Genomic DNA, 18,308 nt, shown 5'->3' with positions numbered 1-18,308 from the left:
ACGAAACGAAATGACCATTTCATTAACGGAATGACGGAAATCGACGAAAAGACTGATTTCGTAACGAAATAGGCCATGCGACACTTGGCGCTCCATACAAATTGAAACCAGGTAGGGAATCCCATTTGCATGCCTTAAATAAAGAGTTGTATAAATACAGTGGTATGTTGAAGAGAGTATCATTTTAGAAACTCCCTTAAAGTATTGAAAGTGGAAGGTAACATTTAGTACATTTTTCTTGACCGTTAGATTTTGAATTGAATTTTTTTTCGGGGCTCAACGTAAATTCCAGTACATTGCTAGGCTACCTTTGCAGACCCATGCACTGCATGTGTGTCCATCATGTATATTTTGTGAAGAAAGTTCATCAAAACTTACAAACAGTTCTATATACATTCTTGCCACACACTCTATAATGCTATTACATCAGCTCTTATACTTTTAGATTTGTGTTTATAAATAAAAAAATACAGAAGACTGCAACAGAAAGGCTTAAGTGTGGCTGACACACAGAACTACTGAGTAGTTGAGTTTTGTGCATTATTCAAATTGTAGATAACTGTTGACTTCCAAATTTCTCAGCAGTGGCCTAAACAAGTCCCCTGAGGTTCATATTTAATGTTTTGTTGCATTTTGGGAGGTCTGTAAAAGGTATCCCCTACCTTTAAACCATGGTTTCATTTGTACCACCTTCGTGAATTCGGGCCAAGGTGTTTGCAATGGGTACACACACACACACACACACACACACACACACACACACACACACACACACACACACACACACACACATTCGTACGCAGCTTATCACTAATCGCGATTTCGAAAAGAATTGCATTACCATGATTACACTGCACTGTATATCTGTGTTGTTTAATCATCGTCTGCCCTGGATATGGTTTTGTGTGTTTTTATATTTCCGTGGTGCTTTCTCTCTTTACCATGACTTACGTGTTTGTGAGCAGGAAAGACGTGATATCATCGCTCAAAATTCACCTGCGGTATCATGACAAAAATCATACACGTACACATGTTTTTATAACCAGGCACACATCATCAGTTCATAATCAATCTATTAATCTCTAAATACCATATGCGGTTACATGTATCTGCCTCAATTAACACTTTTTAGCACGCCACCAGACGGTAGTCCTAAATGATCACTCATTTCATAACTTTTTTCTTTATGTTGAATGGCGTCTCGCACAGCCAATTTATTTTGACATCAAAAACGACAAAAATCATATTGTTATGCTTCCTGCAGATCACCATTAGTTTTCCTTTTTACAAAATGACAATAAAACCGCAGTATCACAAAGCTGGCTACACTGAAGCTCGAAAAAGAGGCAATTTCACTTAGTTATACTTAATTACACTACAAGAGCTTGGTTGTGACAAGAGCTGAATAATTAATGAAAATCGTTTCCTTGTCCACGTGAAGAGGAACTCACGTGAAAGCTAATCCCGCGTTGTAGGTCTCGATCACAACGAATTGTTCTCAATTTTTATCGCCAGTATATCATGTAAATGATAAAACTGCAAAACTACAGAGTATACTAAATTGAATGGATGATATAGTATTGGTTGAGGTGAGGATTCAGCCTTAATCTTTTCCAAGATAATTAGAAACCACTTTATGAAATGTTAGAAAGTATGCAATTCTAAAAGGAATTCAAAGTTCTTTTAATGAAGATTGGTTTTGGAATGGCTGAGATATCCAAGAAATATGATTCGTAGACACAGAAAAGTAAATCAAAGCGATCCTTATAAAAGGTGGGTCCCAACTTTCTTTAGGATTGCTTTGTTTTTGGATTTCTCAGCCATTTCAAAACCAAGTTTCATTAAATAAACTTTAAATCCCTCTTCCAATATTATATGCTCTTTCATATTTCATAAGAGTTTTTTATCTAAAAAAAATCATCATGAAAAAAATTGGAAACCTGTAGCCCTATCTCAAGCTGTACCATCCATTTAAAGCTCTTAAAAGGAGGGAGCATTCATTAAGATTACGCTGTTGTAGTAAACAGGAAATTACTTCCTTTTTGGGGGTCAACATCAGGCTTCGATCAATTCAAAAAGTTGCTTTTTAAGGGCAATGGAGATAGAGTCGATCTTTCATCGACAGGAAGAAAATAACATTTCCTCAAGAATATTGTAAAGTTTCATTCCACTAATGTCTTCTGTCTTTGGAGAGGGAAAATAATGGAAGGCTCTGTTTTCGAATCACATTTCCCACGCTAGAAAAGGGTTTGATTGGCACTAAAAACTGTGTCAGAGACTCACGACTTTAAAGAAGTACTCTCAGTATTCATGATGCATTTGGTGCACCTGGCACCGGGATCAGTTCTTCTTTTTTTCTATTGTAGAACCATTTGAGAAAAGCATGGATTAATTGTCATTAGGAATATCAGGGCTATCACTCTTTTACCCCAAAAATGATGAACATAGTCTGTTGCAGGTGGCAGGAAGGAACATAATTATGATATCGTTCGAGTACAAACGTACATAATTTTCGTTGATACGCTTCTCGTTACAGACATGCAATGTTCTGTAGTGCTAATTCTACTCATATTCAACTCAATGATTCACTCAGCATGTTCTCATTTTTCTTTGTTTTATTTTTTTCTCCTCAGATTACTCGCACAACACCAATCATCCGCTATATGACAGACGGGCGTTATTCAACAACGTTCAAGCGATTCATTCAAGCGAAACAACCCTATTTTTGTCGGAAAAACTTAACCTCTCTTTGAGTCGATATGGAATTTTCAAAAGATTTGGGTCCTTGGGTCCTTGAAACGTAGAATCTATATAGTAACACGTTAAATGCTCTACTAATATAATGTTGTGTCATCTTTTTCCCGTTAGAAAAGGACTGAAAACAAACTTTCCTTGGGAGCCAATCTTTTATAGACGTTATTGGAGAATGATTAGTATTAAAGTTACCCCACAACGTCTTTTCTCTGCAAAATATTTACCTAGCAGTGAACAAACATTTTATCTGACAGCTAAAGTCCCCTTTAAACTGATAAGGCTGTAAATTTATGCTAATGACAAACGATTTCGATTGATGGTCATCATTTATAAATTGTTATTTACGACAAAGGCAACAAGGCAATGCTATGACACAGTCCTCAAAAGACAAAGTAAAGAAGGGAAAAAAAAACACTTTAGACATTCTCTTCCACATTCTGGACATCCATGGAATCCTGTGCAACATACATAGCCTTCACATCGTCCATGCTGGTTTGATGGGTAAACGCGCCCCGGAAGTTATCGCTGGCTGCTGGTTGATCTAGACCAGTCGTCAGAGTTACGAAGAGAGCAGACGGTGGTGCTGCGATATTTCCTTTCCTCTTTTTCTCAACGCGTGTAGACTGTCTGGCCGCTTTGCCTTTACCGAAGTGGACGGTTTGGTCCTGATTCTCTGTGGGAGACGCCATATTACGACTGTGGTGGCCCTTGTTCTCATTGAGTTCGGCGGCGCCCGTTTTTGCCGATACGCGCGTCCTTTTACTCGCATGCGTTTTGGCTGGTCTATGATTGCTCTGTGTGGGCGTTACTCCCGGCGCCACGCGATTTCTGCATAGCAACCGAGCCAGACAACTGTTACCAAATGCGCGCCGGAAGTTTCTGCGCATGAATACGTAGAGGATGGGATGCATGAGGATGGTGGTGTACGCCAAGGCAGCAAACCACCATTCCAAGAGGTCGTACAACTCAGTTCTCCCTTTAACTAGTATGACAATACTTATAGCGGTGTGAGGTCCCCAACATGTGATAAAAGTCAAAAGGATCGTCGTCGTAGTTCTAGACACTCTTTTCTCCGGGTCACGATGCGTCGAGTTTGGCGTGTTTTCCCGCTCAATCGGTTTACCACTACTTGATGCTCGATTCTGGTCTCCGCGCATGTGGAATGGCACGGTGGTTGCTCTAACGAGCACGTTGTGAATGGTCTTCACTCTTGTTACTCTCACAATGGAATAATACGCATACATCATCACAACTGTGGCTAAGAAGAAGATCGGTACGTGGTACAATTCATAATAATTGTTAGAGCGCGTGATTTCAAACCATTCGTAGCATAGCAACGCCTGCGAGTGGTTGCCGTCGTAGAAAGACACAACGAGGTCTCCGCGCAAGCCCACAAACGGCGTTACAAAGCCGAACGCAGACAAGACCCACGTGACACCGATGATCCACTTGACATTTCTGATCGATATTCGTCGTTTCAAGGGGTTCGTGATCTTGTCGTGGCGGTCCAGCGAAATCACGAGTACGTTCAGCGCCGAGGCGACACTCGCAAAGCTGATTGTAGCCTCGTGCATATAACAGACGAAAGGATTGTGCCAGGCGCGAATAATGACTATAAGAGTCAGCGGAATGGACACAATGCAGATTACTAGGTCGACGAGGTTCATATTTGTGATGATAAGGTCGCTCGCGTTCTGCTGGAACTGCTTGTTGACGTGGTAGCTCAAAAGGACGAGCATGTTGCTGAGAAAACCCGCCACCATTTCCACGACCAAGATCAGCGAAATGCTAATGACGTAAGGCAATGCGTAGCTTCCTTCGCCCGTCATGTCTAATGCTAGTTGTCTGTGGTCACAATCATCATGAACGATACATCAGACGAAATAGTGACACCAAGTCACTGCTTATGGACAACCTTCTCTATGTAGTTTCTTAATACTTTTTTTTTCACATTCATTGCGAATGTCCTCCAAAAACATTTTTTGACATCTTTGATTGCCAAGTGAGTATAAGTCTGTTACTGAATGTAAGTGACGCGTACTACAATAGCTCCAAAAAAACAAAAAAAAATCTACTTGTTGGAACAGATTCGTGAAAATCCAGCTGGAGTAGACATTCTCATGTGACAATTAATAATGGTCACTTTGATCGGCCCGACAAAGATACAGAAGATTCTTTACAATGGACTTGAAGACTTGTGATGAGTCAAAGGAAGCTGGGTATAATTCGCACTTTTCCAGCCGGGGTTATTCAGTTGCGAGACATAGAATTTTAACTTTCTGGTCACCCATAAGTGAATCAATGAAGTCTCGTCGAAACGAAAAAGTGTGGTTCCGGCAGTTTCCAAAATGTTTAGATGCGCGCCAACACTCACTACTAGATGTGTAGTTTCCTGAAGAGGAAGAAGAAGAAAAGTTGGAGAAGAAGAAGGAACAGAAGAAGAGGAAGAATATGAAGAGGAGGGGGTGAAGAGGATGAAGAATAAGCTAACTCAATCGCTGGAATACTTCTCGACGAACCAAAACTCCCTTCGTTTGACATTAAACTGTTTACTTGCTGTAAACAATATGACTGTGAGTTTTCTAAAAGTTTGCAAGAACATTATGTCAACAAACACAAACGTGCCTCGCCTCTATTCAAGCATTACTGAGATATATATGAATATGCTGTTGATTGAAATGATAATTAAAATGGTTGAAATAGATTCTTTGTTGCAGGGAAAGGGAGAACTATACGAAATTTTAGGCGACTGAAGAAGATTGTTTGAGAGGGTCAAACGTATATATTTACAAACCATAGCAATCGTCACTTTTTGTATCAGGACAGCACGTGGACGGGTATACAATCAAAATAGACAATGCTGCATATAATCAGTACAGTGCAGAGTGCCTGTAATTGTCATGAATGTGACAGATATTGAAAAGTAATTAGGACTGAAAATTATAAATTAAAAAAAGTTAGCTATATTATCCTTTCGGAGCGTTCTAAACGACATCAAATGAAATACCGAAAGAGAAAGAGAGAGTGTGATAGACGAGAGGGAAGGAAGAATACAAGAAATATAGTATTCTGATTCGATGAGGGATACAGTAAAGATGGAGCAATTGTGAAGCAGGGAGAGAAAATTTGGCTTTCCTTTTGTCGCGGTGCAAAAAGAATAAAGTCCTTCCCCTTGATGACTACAGCGAGAAGTGACACGAACGACCTCACGGAGGAAAAGCGCTACTGGAGACGACGGGTTTAATTTGCCATTTCCGTTCGCCCACTCGCGATCGCTGCGCGAATAAATTACACTATGGACACTGGTTCAAAATGGATGGGCTTTGCGTTGTCACCGAGGAACTTCCATGAGAACACAAGTGAGCGGGCTTCCAACAGACGAATATATCAGAATCTTCTTTTTGTGTGGTAGAGTGTGTTCTTCTTCTGAAACGGATGACTCGAGAACGTCCAATTACGGAGCTGCTTTATTTGCTCGTCGCTCTCGCTTTCACTCGTGAGATACGCATCTTTCATATAATATGTCAAAATTCGTGATCGGAGGATTAGTGAGTGAGTTTATGAAACTCGTCTTTCGCTAACCGTCCATTTGCATTCGACAGCAATTAAGAGTGACTTTGACAGGAACGCTGAGGGGGTGGATTTGCTGTTGCTATGGGGACAAAGTAGTGAAGGGAAGATTTACGTCGGGATTAATATATCGGGATTCTTCTCTGGGGCAGCTGATCACGTGTGATGAATAGCTTTAGGTAACTACGGTTTTGCTCCTCGACCGTCAAATTCAATGTACATGAAGCTTTATCGACCAATCTTAATATCCGATGACCTGGTAGCAGTATGAGCGTGCGTTGTGTTGCGATACTACCTTGAAAGTCCGCTCAGAGCATCCACTATTCACGACTTTGTTTGCACAAAAAGTGTAGATCGAGTTCCTTTGAAAGATATTCTTTTGCCACCTTAACTTCTTTGTCCAAGCGTGTTGATATCTTTTTCGAAAATGGTCTGTGCTCTTTCCCTTAGAATGATGAGCGAACCATTTTTTTTTTGTAACTTTCAAAGATGTTTAGATTCTTCTTTTTATGAAACTTATTGTTTCATTTCTCGCCCGAGAAAATGCGCGGAGTTACTTGCAGGAAGTTCTCTGGCCGCCACTTCATCGAGGGGCTTTGACGTGAAGTGTCACACATGCGGACATCCTGCGAGACAAACAGAAAAAAAGAGGAAATAAACAGAGGATACAGACATTATTTACATTTCTATTCTGACTTTAGGCATGTTAGGTCTGCTGTATGTGTCCTTCATGCAGATCATCCCAATGCGTGCACTTCCTTGCACAGTGAATTCATTTTCACTTCCTTCCTTTTTCCGATGCATCCAAATTTTACTCTTTGTGATTATGGGCACAAAAGAAAGAGGTTATAATAGAAAAGTTTCTCCAGATCTGAGAGGAACATCACCAAATAACCATGTAATATAAACAAAACCCTACCAAAGAGTCCTCGATTTTGAACAGAACATCATAACCGAATGATATGTTAAAAACAACCCATCAATTCTTCATTGGACATCATCGAATGTGATACGCTTTTTATAGAAAACCCATAAATTCAGCGGATAATCTTCACCGGGACACATTACGAAATTTTGAATAATACATTAAACCTGATTGATGTTACGTCCAACAAGGGAGAACACTGCATGTATATGTGTCTTTCAGTTTGATATAATAGGCTGTAGTCACACATTCGATCCTGAAATAATAAAGTACGGATACTGATATTGAAACACAAATATCTACAGTAATACGGGATATACTATAGTATTATTATCTACAAAATGGCGCTGGAAGAGCTCCTAATGTACATTAGACTACCAATACCTACAATTCCATAATGCTCTTGTCATATCGATCTATCCACGTTTGAGAAATATGACAGTGAGTATCATAATGGTTTTATAACGTAAAAAGTTCACAGAAATACGCGAGTGAATCGAGTGCGGAGGCGGGGGGGGGGGGGAGGGAAGAGAGTGGTACAGTGTGAAATGTTGTACAGTATAGGATTTTTATTTTCTTTGCGAGCAAATTTAGACATCATTGATATTGATACCACGGACTGTAAACGACAGGACGAAGCTTCTTATCAAGAGGCATTCAAACAGATCTTCCCTTTAACAACACGCATAGTTTTGTTTTGTCTTTCGCAGGCACGCCAAGATTTATTCAACAACACGCCGAGTTGAATTATATACCTCAAGCTCAGTGCTGTGTTTCGATACAGCACATTGTGTTAGGGATATACCGAAGACATTTGGAATACCAGCCAATGTGCAGTTCAGTGGAAAAGATGAGAGAGATAGAGAAAGAAACAAAATCAAATTGAGAGTGACTTTCGGTCTATTTTCATTTGGAAACCATCTAACAAAATGTCAACAATAGTTTAAGCAGTCTCATTCGAATAGCGTAATAACCATAACTGTGGCATACAATCTCATCCAATAATTGTATTACGGCATCAGCAGCGGTAGCATATACTATGCGAAGCAACCGTTTTGTCATGGAATAAATAGGCGACATCACGATCGGTGAGTACGAATTCTGTGTACATTGCAATGCAATTAACATTTTACGTCAGATATTCATAATATGCAACCACTTCCACCCCGACACACACACACAATCAGCTGCATCATCATTCAATTTTTATTTTCAAGCGACCATTTCCCACCGAGAGTTCGATGTCAAACAAAGTACGCCAAAACAACAGACAGGGGGATCTGACCAAAAGATACACGTGGATCTAGTGAACACAAGAATGTTAGTGAAACGCATCAGTGATGTTTGAAGAAAGTCGGTATATCAGTTCAACAGTTATGAATTTTTACAGTTTCGGTACCGCTATCGCTGGATGAGGAAACTATATATAGTTCGTGACAGAAAGAAAGAAAAAACCGACATGAGAATATCAAATATATATATACATATATCTTTATATTTTCATTGTCTACTATGATTAAAATAGATTGACTTACATTACTTATTGACTTATATTATACCTAGCGTTAATGAAATTATGTCAGTAACAAGTCGAAAGAATGTGCCATTTTCATATTAAACTAGAAATGTCGGTATGGCGACTAGTATGTCTCAGCCATAATGCACGGTTCTTCTAACCAATAATAGGTCTTTATAGAGTGCGTCTTGCCAGATGCGTGATGACAGTTTCACATAATTGGCAAAAATCAAAAGGACACGATGGTCAAAAATGTGAGGAGTGTTTACTTTCCTTGAACTAGGTTTCATTTGGATGGATGACTAAATTGTTCAAGAGAGTAGGTCAAAATATGGGAAAAATTCTGTCATTTGAACATTATTTTCCCCTAACGTTTGACCCAATGGCCAAAATCTTTCCCTACAGAATCATTGTGCAGTATAGTAGATACCTAGTTTTATTAATTGTATGCATGGAGTAATCATGATGGTATGGAGAAATAGTTCAATTTCAGCCATAAATAGTAGAATTTTGGTTTTCTAACCTGCCCCTTGACCCTTTATCTTCGACGCCATGACCCCAAAAGGAACAAAAAAAAAAAAATCACTGTCAGGCAGTACATGCATATTAAGTCTCAAGAAGATACCTTGAGCCATTTCCGAGATATAGAGAAAAAAAGGTGAAATTTTTGCATTTTCACTTGACCTGTGACCCCATGGCAAAAACTTTCCCTAGAGAATATTAATATGGCAATACATCTATACACTACGTTTCAAGAAAATACTTTCAGCCATCTCTAATTGTCTAATTTGATCTTTACTCTTTTCGCGTTATCATTGACGCGCAAACTGAATTAGATGTCAGTAGCACGTAAATATAATTTTCCTTTAAAAAAGGTGACCTATCAAATCCGGGAACTTTACTACAGAAATTATGATGCTGTCATCATAAAATTTACATTACTGACTCTTACTGCATGTCTTGTAATTGAAAAAAAAAAAATAGGTAGGAAAGGTTAAATTCAAAGAATCTGCGCAAAATCACAAAGAAATGTAAATACACAGGTGAATGTTTATTATACAGTTAGTCATGTACGTGTTTAATAGAAACAATTTTATTTCGTTCTTAACTTTACACACGCTTCTCAGCAAAAAGGAATGTAACGACTGATACTCATACCCACTTATTATGGGGTAATTGTTGCGTCTTCATAACCCTTTAAAAGAGTTGACAATAGTAATCTCATCTGAGGACACGTCATCTTCGAATTAATTGCCACCAAGTGTCCTCGGTTATCATCCAGATCACCAGGGCAACCATCAGTCCACTGTTTTTTTTTTTTTTTTGTTTTTTTTTTTTGTAAATCAACATACGGCAAGGCATCTGCGTCTGATGTGTCTGAGTCCACTTAGTCAAAGAAAAATATTTTAACTGCTGTTTAATTTTTTTGCGTCTTCGGCCTACGTAATTGAAAAATCTTCAACGAACCTCTCTGGTACAGAAATTTATTTCTGTACAAGAGTAAACATGGAGGAATGAAAATTGAAGTGATTAGTGGGCAAGAAATGCCAAAAGTTTTGACGTTCAAAATGTAGTTAACCACCTGAAAGGCCCCTCAGAGTATTGTTCAAGTGACGTATATATTTCACTGTTAATACTCCAATGATCAAACAACTATAGTTTGTTGGTTTTTTTTTTCTTTTTACCTAGACGGCTAAATTGACCTGCATGTAGTCTTTAAGAACGTATCAAAATATGTCTTGAAGTTGAGTCACAACGGTGTTGTTTTGATACAAAAGAATGAAATTAGTATTAATCCGCATGCAAAGGATTGATAAAGGTTACGACATCACAATAGTGAGGCCAACACAGGAATGCTGATAATAATTACACAATGTGAAACAGTGGGTACGCTGGTCGAAATCGAGAACGCAATTTGAACATAATTTAATGAATAGACACAAACTTGCACACACACACACACACACACACATACACACGCGCGCGTGCGCGGTAGAAATCGTTACAATGACTGGAAATAAAAGTTGCATGAGCTTTAAAAGAGAACGAATTCTTACACAAGTGACAAAAACTTCATTACTCATTTTCCAAAGTGTCAACTTACGATGTCACGGTACCTGCTCTGGTCTGGAATAGATCAATTCTTATTCCCGAGAAGACACAATGTCAGCTTTGAGTAACTACCAGATTTCTATTTCTAGTACCTACACTCGTCTTTCTCTCCAAGAACGCTTGGTAGGGAACCGGGGAGGCGTCTATAAAGATCTAAAGCATCCGCATTTTACTTCCCTAGCTCACTGTAGCTCGTGCTTGGTTATGGAGGTTGGATTGGGAAAGAAACTTGAGGAGCTCGTTTGCATTTTTATTCGGTGTAAATCCCAGGTGCACTCACAAGTGCGGATTTCTTACTCGCGGCGTACGTCATTCCGTGTTTGTCGATTTCCACGACAGCTTTCCGAAACAGCCAATCAAACACCGCAGAATTATAAAGCAGGTGTTTCTTGAATACGGTTGGAGTCTCCAATACGCAGTGCGTATCTGTTTTTGTTTGGTTGCTTTTTTTTTTCTCATTCTCTCTCTTTTCAATTAACATTTGCAATGTGTGCGTGCGCGCCTTAACAAGATGCATACTTCTAGGGCAGTAACACTTAACACACACGTCAATTTCAGATTCATGTCGATCCCATAAACCTCGGCTTGATTTTGAATCCCTCCTGTCTTTATTCTTATGGGATTTTTTAAGGTCACATTCTCACTTTTATAACATGCATCTATAGGGAGGATATTACGAGGTCTGCATGGCAGAAACAGCTAGTATCTGCCTTTGCATTTACATGTAAACTAGCTGGTATCTCACTGAGCGGCGAACGTTTGCGAGCGTAGCGAATTTGAGACTCTCCAACTTTTTTTACGAATGTTTGCGAAAAATCAGGGTTCGCCTCTGCCATTAGCGACAGTTAGCGTCTGATAGCGACGTTTAGCGACAATTAGCAACACTTCAGCGAATGCTTGTGAAAGTGTTGCGAAACACAGGTGGCGACTATTAGCGACTGTTAGCGACAGTTTTGCAAATATTAGCAACTGTTTGCCAATTCCTTGCGACAATTTGCGAATGTTTTGGGGCCTGGAAAAAAAAACACAAACAAACAGGCGATTATAGTCAGACCTATAAAACGAACGTACAACCTTCTACTGCATTCAGATATCTTGTGACCACCGTTCAAGATGGATTTCCAGAATATGGAAGTGAATTTTTGCCAAGAAGAGGCTCAACGTGCTGCTATCCTTGAAGAGCTGCTTTGCCTGGCTGCTGCTACAGCTATATCGTGCAGCTTAAGAGAAAGAAAGAAGATGAAGAAAAACGAGAAGGAAAAAGAAAAGAAAGACTCTTGGGTCAGAGAGTGGTTGTTGCAGAGGACAGTCAATATGAAAAGCTTTCGTAGCAATTACATGATGGAGATGTCAAGAGCTTCAAGAACTTTCTTAGAGTGGAACCTGGCCTGTTTCATGAGCTTTTATATAGGAACCATACGATTACTTGTTCGCGAGCAGTGGCGAATCAAACAAAAATGTTAGCGACACCGTATTACGACCGTTTGCGAATTCTTACGAGTGTTTTGCGAATGTTTGCAACTGTTAGCGAAAATACAAATTCGCAAAGAAATTTTGAACATGTTCAAAATTTATTTGCGACAAGAAAAATTGCTTGCGACAACAAAAATCGTATGCGAACTTTCTCGCAACTGTTCACGAACCTTTTGCGACCCTTTACGAACCTTGGCGAAATCCCAAATTCGCTACGTTCGCAAACGTTCGCCTCTCAGTGAGATACCCCCTTAACATATCGCTATGAATGTTACGCTCACTTCGTCACATTAAATGTTGTAATAAAGTTACATGAATAATGCGTGTCGGTGTTAACGCGAATTATTTGAACCTATTTTATGGAACATCTCGCGCGAGGAACGCTGCTGTCGATGAGTTGATAAATAATCATTGCTATCATCATTATCATGAGTATAACTTCCCAAATGGGGTTCTTTCCGCAAAATGCAAATCGTTAAACCTGGTAACCGTTTTCATACTTGCAAAAGATATTGCACGTACATAAGCCAATGAAGTAAAATCTTTCAAGTTAAGCTTAAAAAATGGATAACAAAAATTTTAAAGGAGAAAGATTTTAATTTCAAATTGACAAATTACTGCACCACACAGTATACCCGTGCGTCTTTTCTGAATGTGTTTGTCTCGTCAACTATCACCACATTAAACTGTGACATTTCAATTAACGATGGCTACATTGAGATCGCCTCCACACGATTCCGTTCTTCACCAATTAATTCCTACATTCTAAATATCTTTCTTCTTCACATCAGATAAAGAACATGCAACATGACATGCGCGGATTGTACAATGCGACAAAATCAAATGAGTTTGACTTTTTTCCTTTCTCCAAAAGAATAGATTGAATTGAACACTCGCCAGACTAGATCGATAATTGTTCACTGCGGTCACAAAATGCAGCAGTCTGCGCGCGTTAACCACTGTTTGGTATCGCTAATGTAATTGTGGTCCCCGCACGTGACAGCTCAAATAAAACCGATGCTGAGAGGGATGGCAGTATGAACTCGTATTCCATTGTTATGGTCACGCTTGCCGGAACATCGCACGCTATTTTCATGTCATAATTCTTACATTACTTTCTATATCAACGTGGCACATTTTCGTTTACCCCCTCCCTTTACCTTATTCTTTAAACATGTTTCGCTTAAAATTATTAAACTTGAGTATCTATTTCCAGCACGCCATTGTGAACAAAAAGATAAAATCTAGAATCAAAGAACAAAATTGACTCAGGAACTTGTTTTAAGAAAATCCGATTCTCTCTATGTATCAAAAATAAAAATACTTCTTTATTGATTTCACTTCTCCTGACGTCATGTTTTGTATAGCTTGCCCTGAAATACACTTTCATCATATACCCTAGTATTTTTGCCATGGATCTTATATGTAGTTGCTTGTCCATTGCTTGTGATGTAGTCATGAACAAGTAAATTGAATCAGAATTTAAACTGAACCATATTTTTTTTTCTATTGATGTAACGTATTTAAAAGATTAAAAAAAAATCTAGCAACCAGGTGCCGTACATCCAGTTGTTTGTGTTGTTTCTGACGTCAGAGATGTTTCCCATTTTTCCTTCTTTCTTTTTCTCTTTTCTCTTCATGTAAGAAGAGCGGGAATCAATCTAGCTCTTACGGGAGAATGCTGATAAAATTCAAAAGCTACTTTTTCGTTCTTTATCATAGCCACGTGTTAATCAATGGATGTCATCGCTGTCTAACCTGCCTTGGCTGTTTCATTCTATCTTTATGTATTGTTTTAATGTAATAATGATACTTTATATACATATATATATGTATATATAAATAGCTGTATGTTAAACCCTTTGGCTGCCGCGGCAGTTTTGTGCATGAATAAACCAGATTGAATTGAATTGAACTGAACTGAATTGAACTCTGCTATTTCAATTACAAGAAAAGAACAAGGACTCGCAGTTTTTCATGAGATTTTAGACGTGAATCCGTTTCATGAATAAATTCATGTAAGGAAATCTTCCCCAGCAGGAGTGTCGTGGGGTACTCTTCACATGCGCTCACTTAGATTCCCTTGAAAATGTATTGATATCTTGATATTCCCTTTTTTGTAGGTTTTGATAGGCCAAGATTATATTTTTTCCTTCTCTTTGATTACGTATTCTGAAATTAAATTGTCAGAATCCTCTCGCGGATTGCTCTTTGAAGCTAACGTAGATAGGGCCTAATAATCTGTGATAGAAGTTTAGGTTAACATCAATTTCTTTTTCGCCTTGCAGATGTCGCAATGCTCACTCTGCGCATGCTCGAGACAGAAGAAAGGGTTAACTGTCCTCTCCTACAAGGTATAGTTCTTATGGTCTTCTTTATTCAGGGAAACCTCTTTCAGTGTTGCCAAGTGTTGTCATGCCTTCATGGTGTGGGCAAATACCACAAAATCTTGACCGCGCCATTAGACACGGATGTGATTTGCTTACGAGCTGTCGCCTGTGGTGTACCAAAATCCGAGGCAACGTCTTACGTCGGGTCTTCACTGTTGTAACCAAAGAATTTTGAGTAAAGAAAAACAAATGCTGACGGATAGAACAATTCCGTTTTACTTTGCTATTTCATTGATCATTACACAATGCCATCTCTGGTGTCCATTGATGCCATATTGTTCGAGAGGAAAAGACATTTAGCCTGACGACAAACTTTTTCAGAATGTTATACACTGCCTGAAGACTTCAGTATTAGGAGATAGCCATGTAGCTTACAAAATGATTTAGATCACTCGTGTAAGTCATGTGTTTAAGATTATGTGAAATGCTCAAACAATAGGTGATAAGGAAAGAAAGAATAGATATCAGATGTTTAAACCCAACGCTGAGAGGGTCATATATTAGTAAGATCAACTGTCATGAGTAGTAGTAAGTACTGACTAGTAATTAATAACTTTGATAATAGTAGAAAGGACTGAATTCCGATTTTGTTTCTGAAACGTGATGAAAAATATTTGATTAACTTATTTGCACGAGTTTGTCTTTGATAGGCTATGTCCACAACATTTATTTAAGTTTTTCATGTAGTCTAAATTTGAATTTGATCTTTCTTTCCAGGTATCACATCTTTTTCTTTCCCATTTTATCTTTCTCTGATCAAGTAAATTGCAATGCAATGGGTATAAGGTTAATTTTTCGTAATCATCAAGCGTCTCTAATCTGTATGTAAACCATGTATTCATCTTCTTAAATGAAATATTTGTAGATTTATATCCAGAGTACATACTCACTTTATAAACTAAGTTCTCTTTACAGGGCTTTCAACAATATCTAATCTTGTATAATTTAGCGGACACACTGTTGAGAACTATGTACCGGTTTATACCAACAGTCGTCAATGCTAGTGTCTATCTCACAGCATTTCAATTAATGTGCCTTGGATTCTACTCGTATTACCCTGGATTTTTGATGTGGTGTTTCCAAAGATGACCTGGTAATTTGCTGTCTGTCGTGAGGTTGGATGAATAGGCTTTACGTGACCGTTTATTGTTTTCGTGATGATGCATAGATGGGCTGAAACCAAGCCTTTTTTTTTTCAGACAGGGAAAGAGAGAGACAGAGAGTTTTTTTTTTCTATTTACTGTAACAAAATAGTGTTTTGCCGAAATTAATTTGATTCTCTTTTCACTCAAGATGGCCGCTCACATTAATTTTCATCAACAATGATGAAGGCCAAATGCTGAGAGATATAATATCTACACTTTGACAAATTGTACTTTTGTTGTGCATTTATTCTATTACATGATAATATACATAATTATGTAATAGTGTATATTCGAGGTCATGAAGTACGTCAAATGTAACGAGGTACAGAGGGAGATTTAATCCCACTGACGTCAGTAAAAGTGGAATAATAATCAAATAATGTACCTGGATACAGCACCTGAGTAACAATAGGTAAGTGTTTAAAATGTACATGTTCAATATCCGTTTGATATGTACGAATATATATGTATGTATATATATATATATATATATATATTCGTTTTTATACCAATTTTATCGTTGGGAAAGAATGTGAAAAATAAACAAAAAACAAACAAATCAAACAAAAACAGACAAAAAGAAACGGGTTAAATGTTATTTAGTTCTGCTGCCAAAAGGTCCTTTGGTATGATCGTGGCAAGTGGAGAAAGACAGGCATGGCCACCAAAACTACATACATGCAGTGCCGCTTATATGATTTGACGCAAAAATCCAACGATTCTTTCCTGTTTTGTTGTTCCGTGGGCCACTGAGCCATGGGAAATCAAATTTATACCTCGCATCCATCTTCTCACGGCTAGGTGCGAAAGGCGAGTGGGGTTGCGGGCTCCGAGTGAGGAAATTTGCCTGTAATCCAAGTCGCATTATATATTTGCAGGGAATACTATACGTGGCCATAATGTACAACGTCTCGCGCGCATAAACAAAACAACAGCAACAACAAAATGTCGCTTACAAAATTTTACAGAGGAAAAGTGTCTGCGCCTTTATCTGATTTTGATTCTTGAAGCGGAGTGTAAGTTTCTGCTCACACTGCAAATATCTCCATCTCTCTATCTCTCATTCTCTTTATCTCAGTTCCTCAATATCTCTCTGTCTCTCTCTAATCCCCAGTTTCCTGATTCTCTATCCTACATGTTGGACATCGCATCCTTTTGGAGATATTACTTCATTGTTTTCTGTTCTCTTTCACACATGAGAGAGAGAGGGGGGGGGGGCATAAAGAACAAGATATTCCAATCTATTCACCCTGAAAGTTAATATTGATGGGACAATATCAGCTTTCTCCCTTGTGATGTAAAAGGAACTAGTTCCGCGTGTCCCAAGTGAAAATGGGGACCAAGGTACCTAATCATTTGCGAATTACGGATTTTTTTTCTTCTTCTCTGTATTCACACCAACATGGCACCTTGAGGCATTTCTGAGTATCGTGTGTTCCCGCCAAATGACAGCAACATGCATTAGTATTCGCCAGTGATCTTCAAATGTTGTTCAAGGGGTAAATGCTCACGTGTACATGCTTGCGTGGGAGTCTTTCGCTGAAAGAATGCTTTATGTCCGCAGGAAATGTTCTCCTCAACTTTTCATTCGAAAATGCAATACATGATAAATAGATTTACATGTATCTTATACAAATACAACGCACTCTATATCTCCATTTCCAGTTTTCCCGGGTACATATATATATATATATATATATATATATATATATATATATATATATATGATATATACAATATATATATAGGGACCTATATATATATAAATATATATGTGTGTGTGTGTGTGTGTGTGCGCGCGCGGGTGTGTGTGTGTGTGTGTGTGTGTGTGCGTGTATGTGTATCAAACATATGTTATAAACTTGCATGCGCGCAAACATAAATACACTTCGTGCTTTGTAAGAGTTGCATGCACATGCATGTTTAGTTGCATAACAAGTATTCGGAAAACGTCATTGATGCACTGGAAACTATATAGTTCATGAGTAACGAATAAAACATTATAAAACCCTGAATTCAGATACATGTATATCTCAATGAAAAGTATTTGGAAAGTATAATACATTAACATCTACACCCGATAACAATCTTTGATGGCGCTCTGTGAAAACGAGTCGGCTTTCAACACTAATACACGGTACCCTCTCCTGCTTTTCGTTCACTGTATTGTCCACATTTCCCCTCAGGGAGCATCCAACACAAGGTACCTAATCCTTGGGAAAAGTCTTGTCCCGTACATCATTCTTTCCAGCTCATGTAATACTCCTACTTCTCTTCCACCTAATCTCTTTACACTTGCCTATAAGCCATTCTCTCTCTCTTATTTCCCTCTCTCCTTTTTTTTTCATCTATTATTCGTCTTTCCAGAGAGAATTTCTTTACCTGAAGCAAGTCTCTTTCCCATCCCTTTTAGTGTCGTCTCA

At 38.5% G+C, this 18,308-nt stretch overlaps 1 protein-coding gene across 1 annotated transcript; it reads right to left on the bottom strand.

The window, feature by feature from the left end:
• Positions 1 to 3,013: 3,013 nt before the first annotated feature.
• LOC140228471 (G-protein coupled receptor 22-like) lies at positions 3,014 to 4,583 on the bottom strand. The gene has a single exon (XM_072308685.1). It carries the CDS (start codon positions 4,581 to 4,583, stop codon positions 3,171 to 3,173), a length of 1,413 nt encoding a protein of 470 aa, XP_072164786.1. The 3' UTR covers positions 3,014 to 3,170.
• Between the last annotated feature and the right edge of the window lie 13,725 nt (positions 4,584 to 18,308).

This window comes from Diadema setosum, chromosome 5 (assembly GCF_964275005.1).
Source record: "Diadema setosum chromosome 5, eeDiaSeto1, whole genome shotgun sequence".
Classification (NCBI taxonomy): domain Eukaryota; kingdom Metazoa; phylum Echinodermata; class Echinoidea; order Diadematoida; family Diadematidae; genus Diadema; species Diadema setosum.
Note: the sequence above shows the minus strand (reverse complement) of the source record. Positions and strands in the feature narration are given on the sequence as shown.

Bases quoted from the DNA above. Each gene is read 5' to 3' on its own strand.
- LOC140228471 (XM_072308685.1), bottom strand. From the start codon at position 4,583: ATGACGGGCGAAGGAAGCTACGCATTGCCTTACGTCATTAGCATTTCG.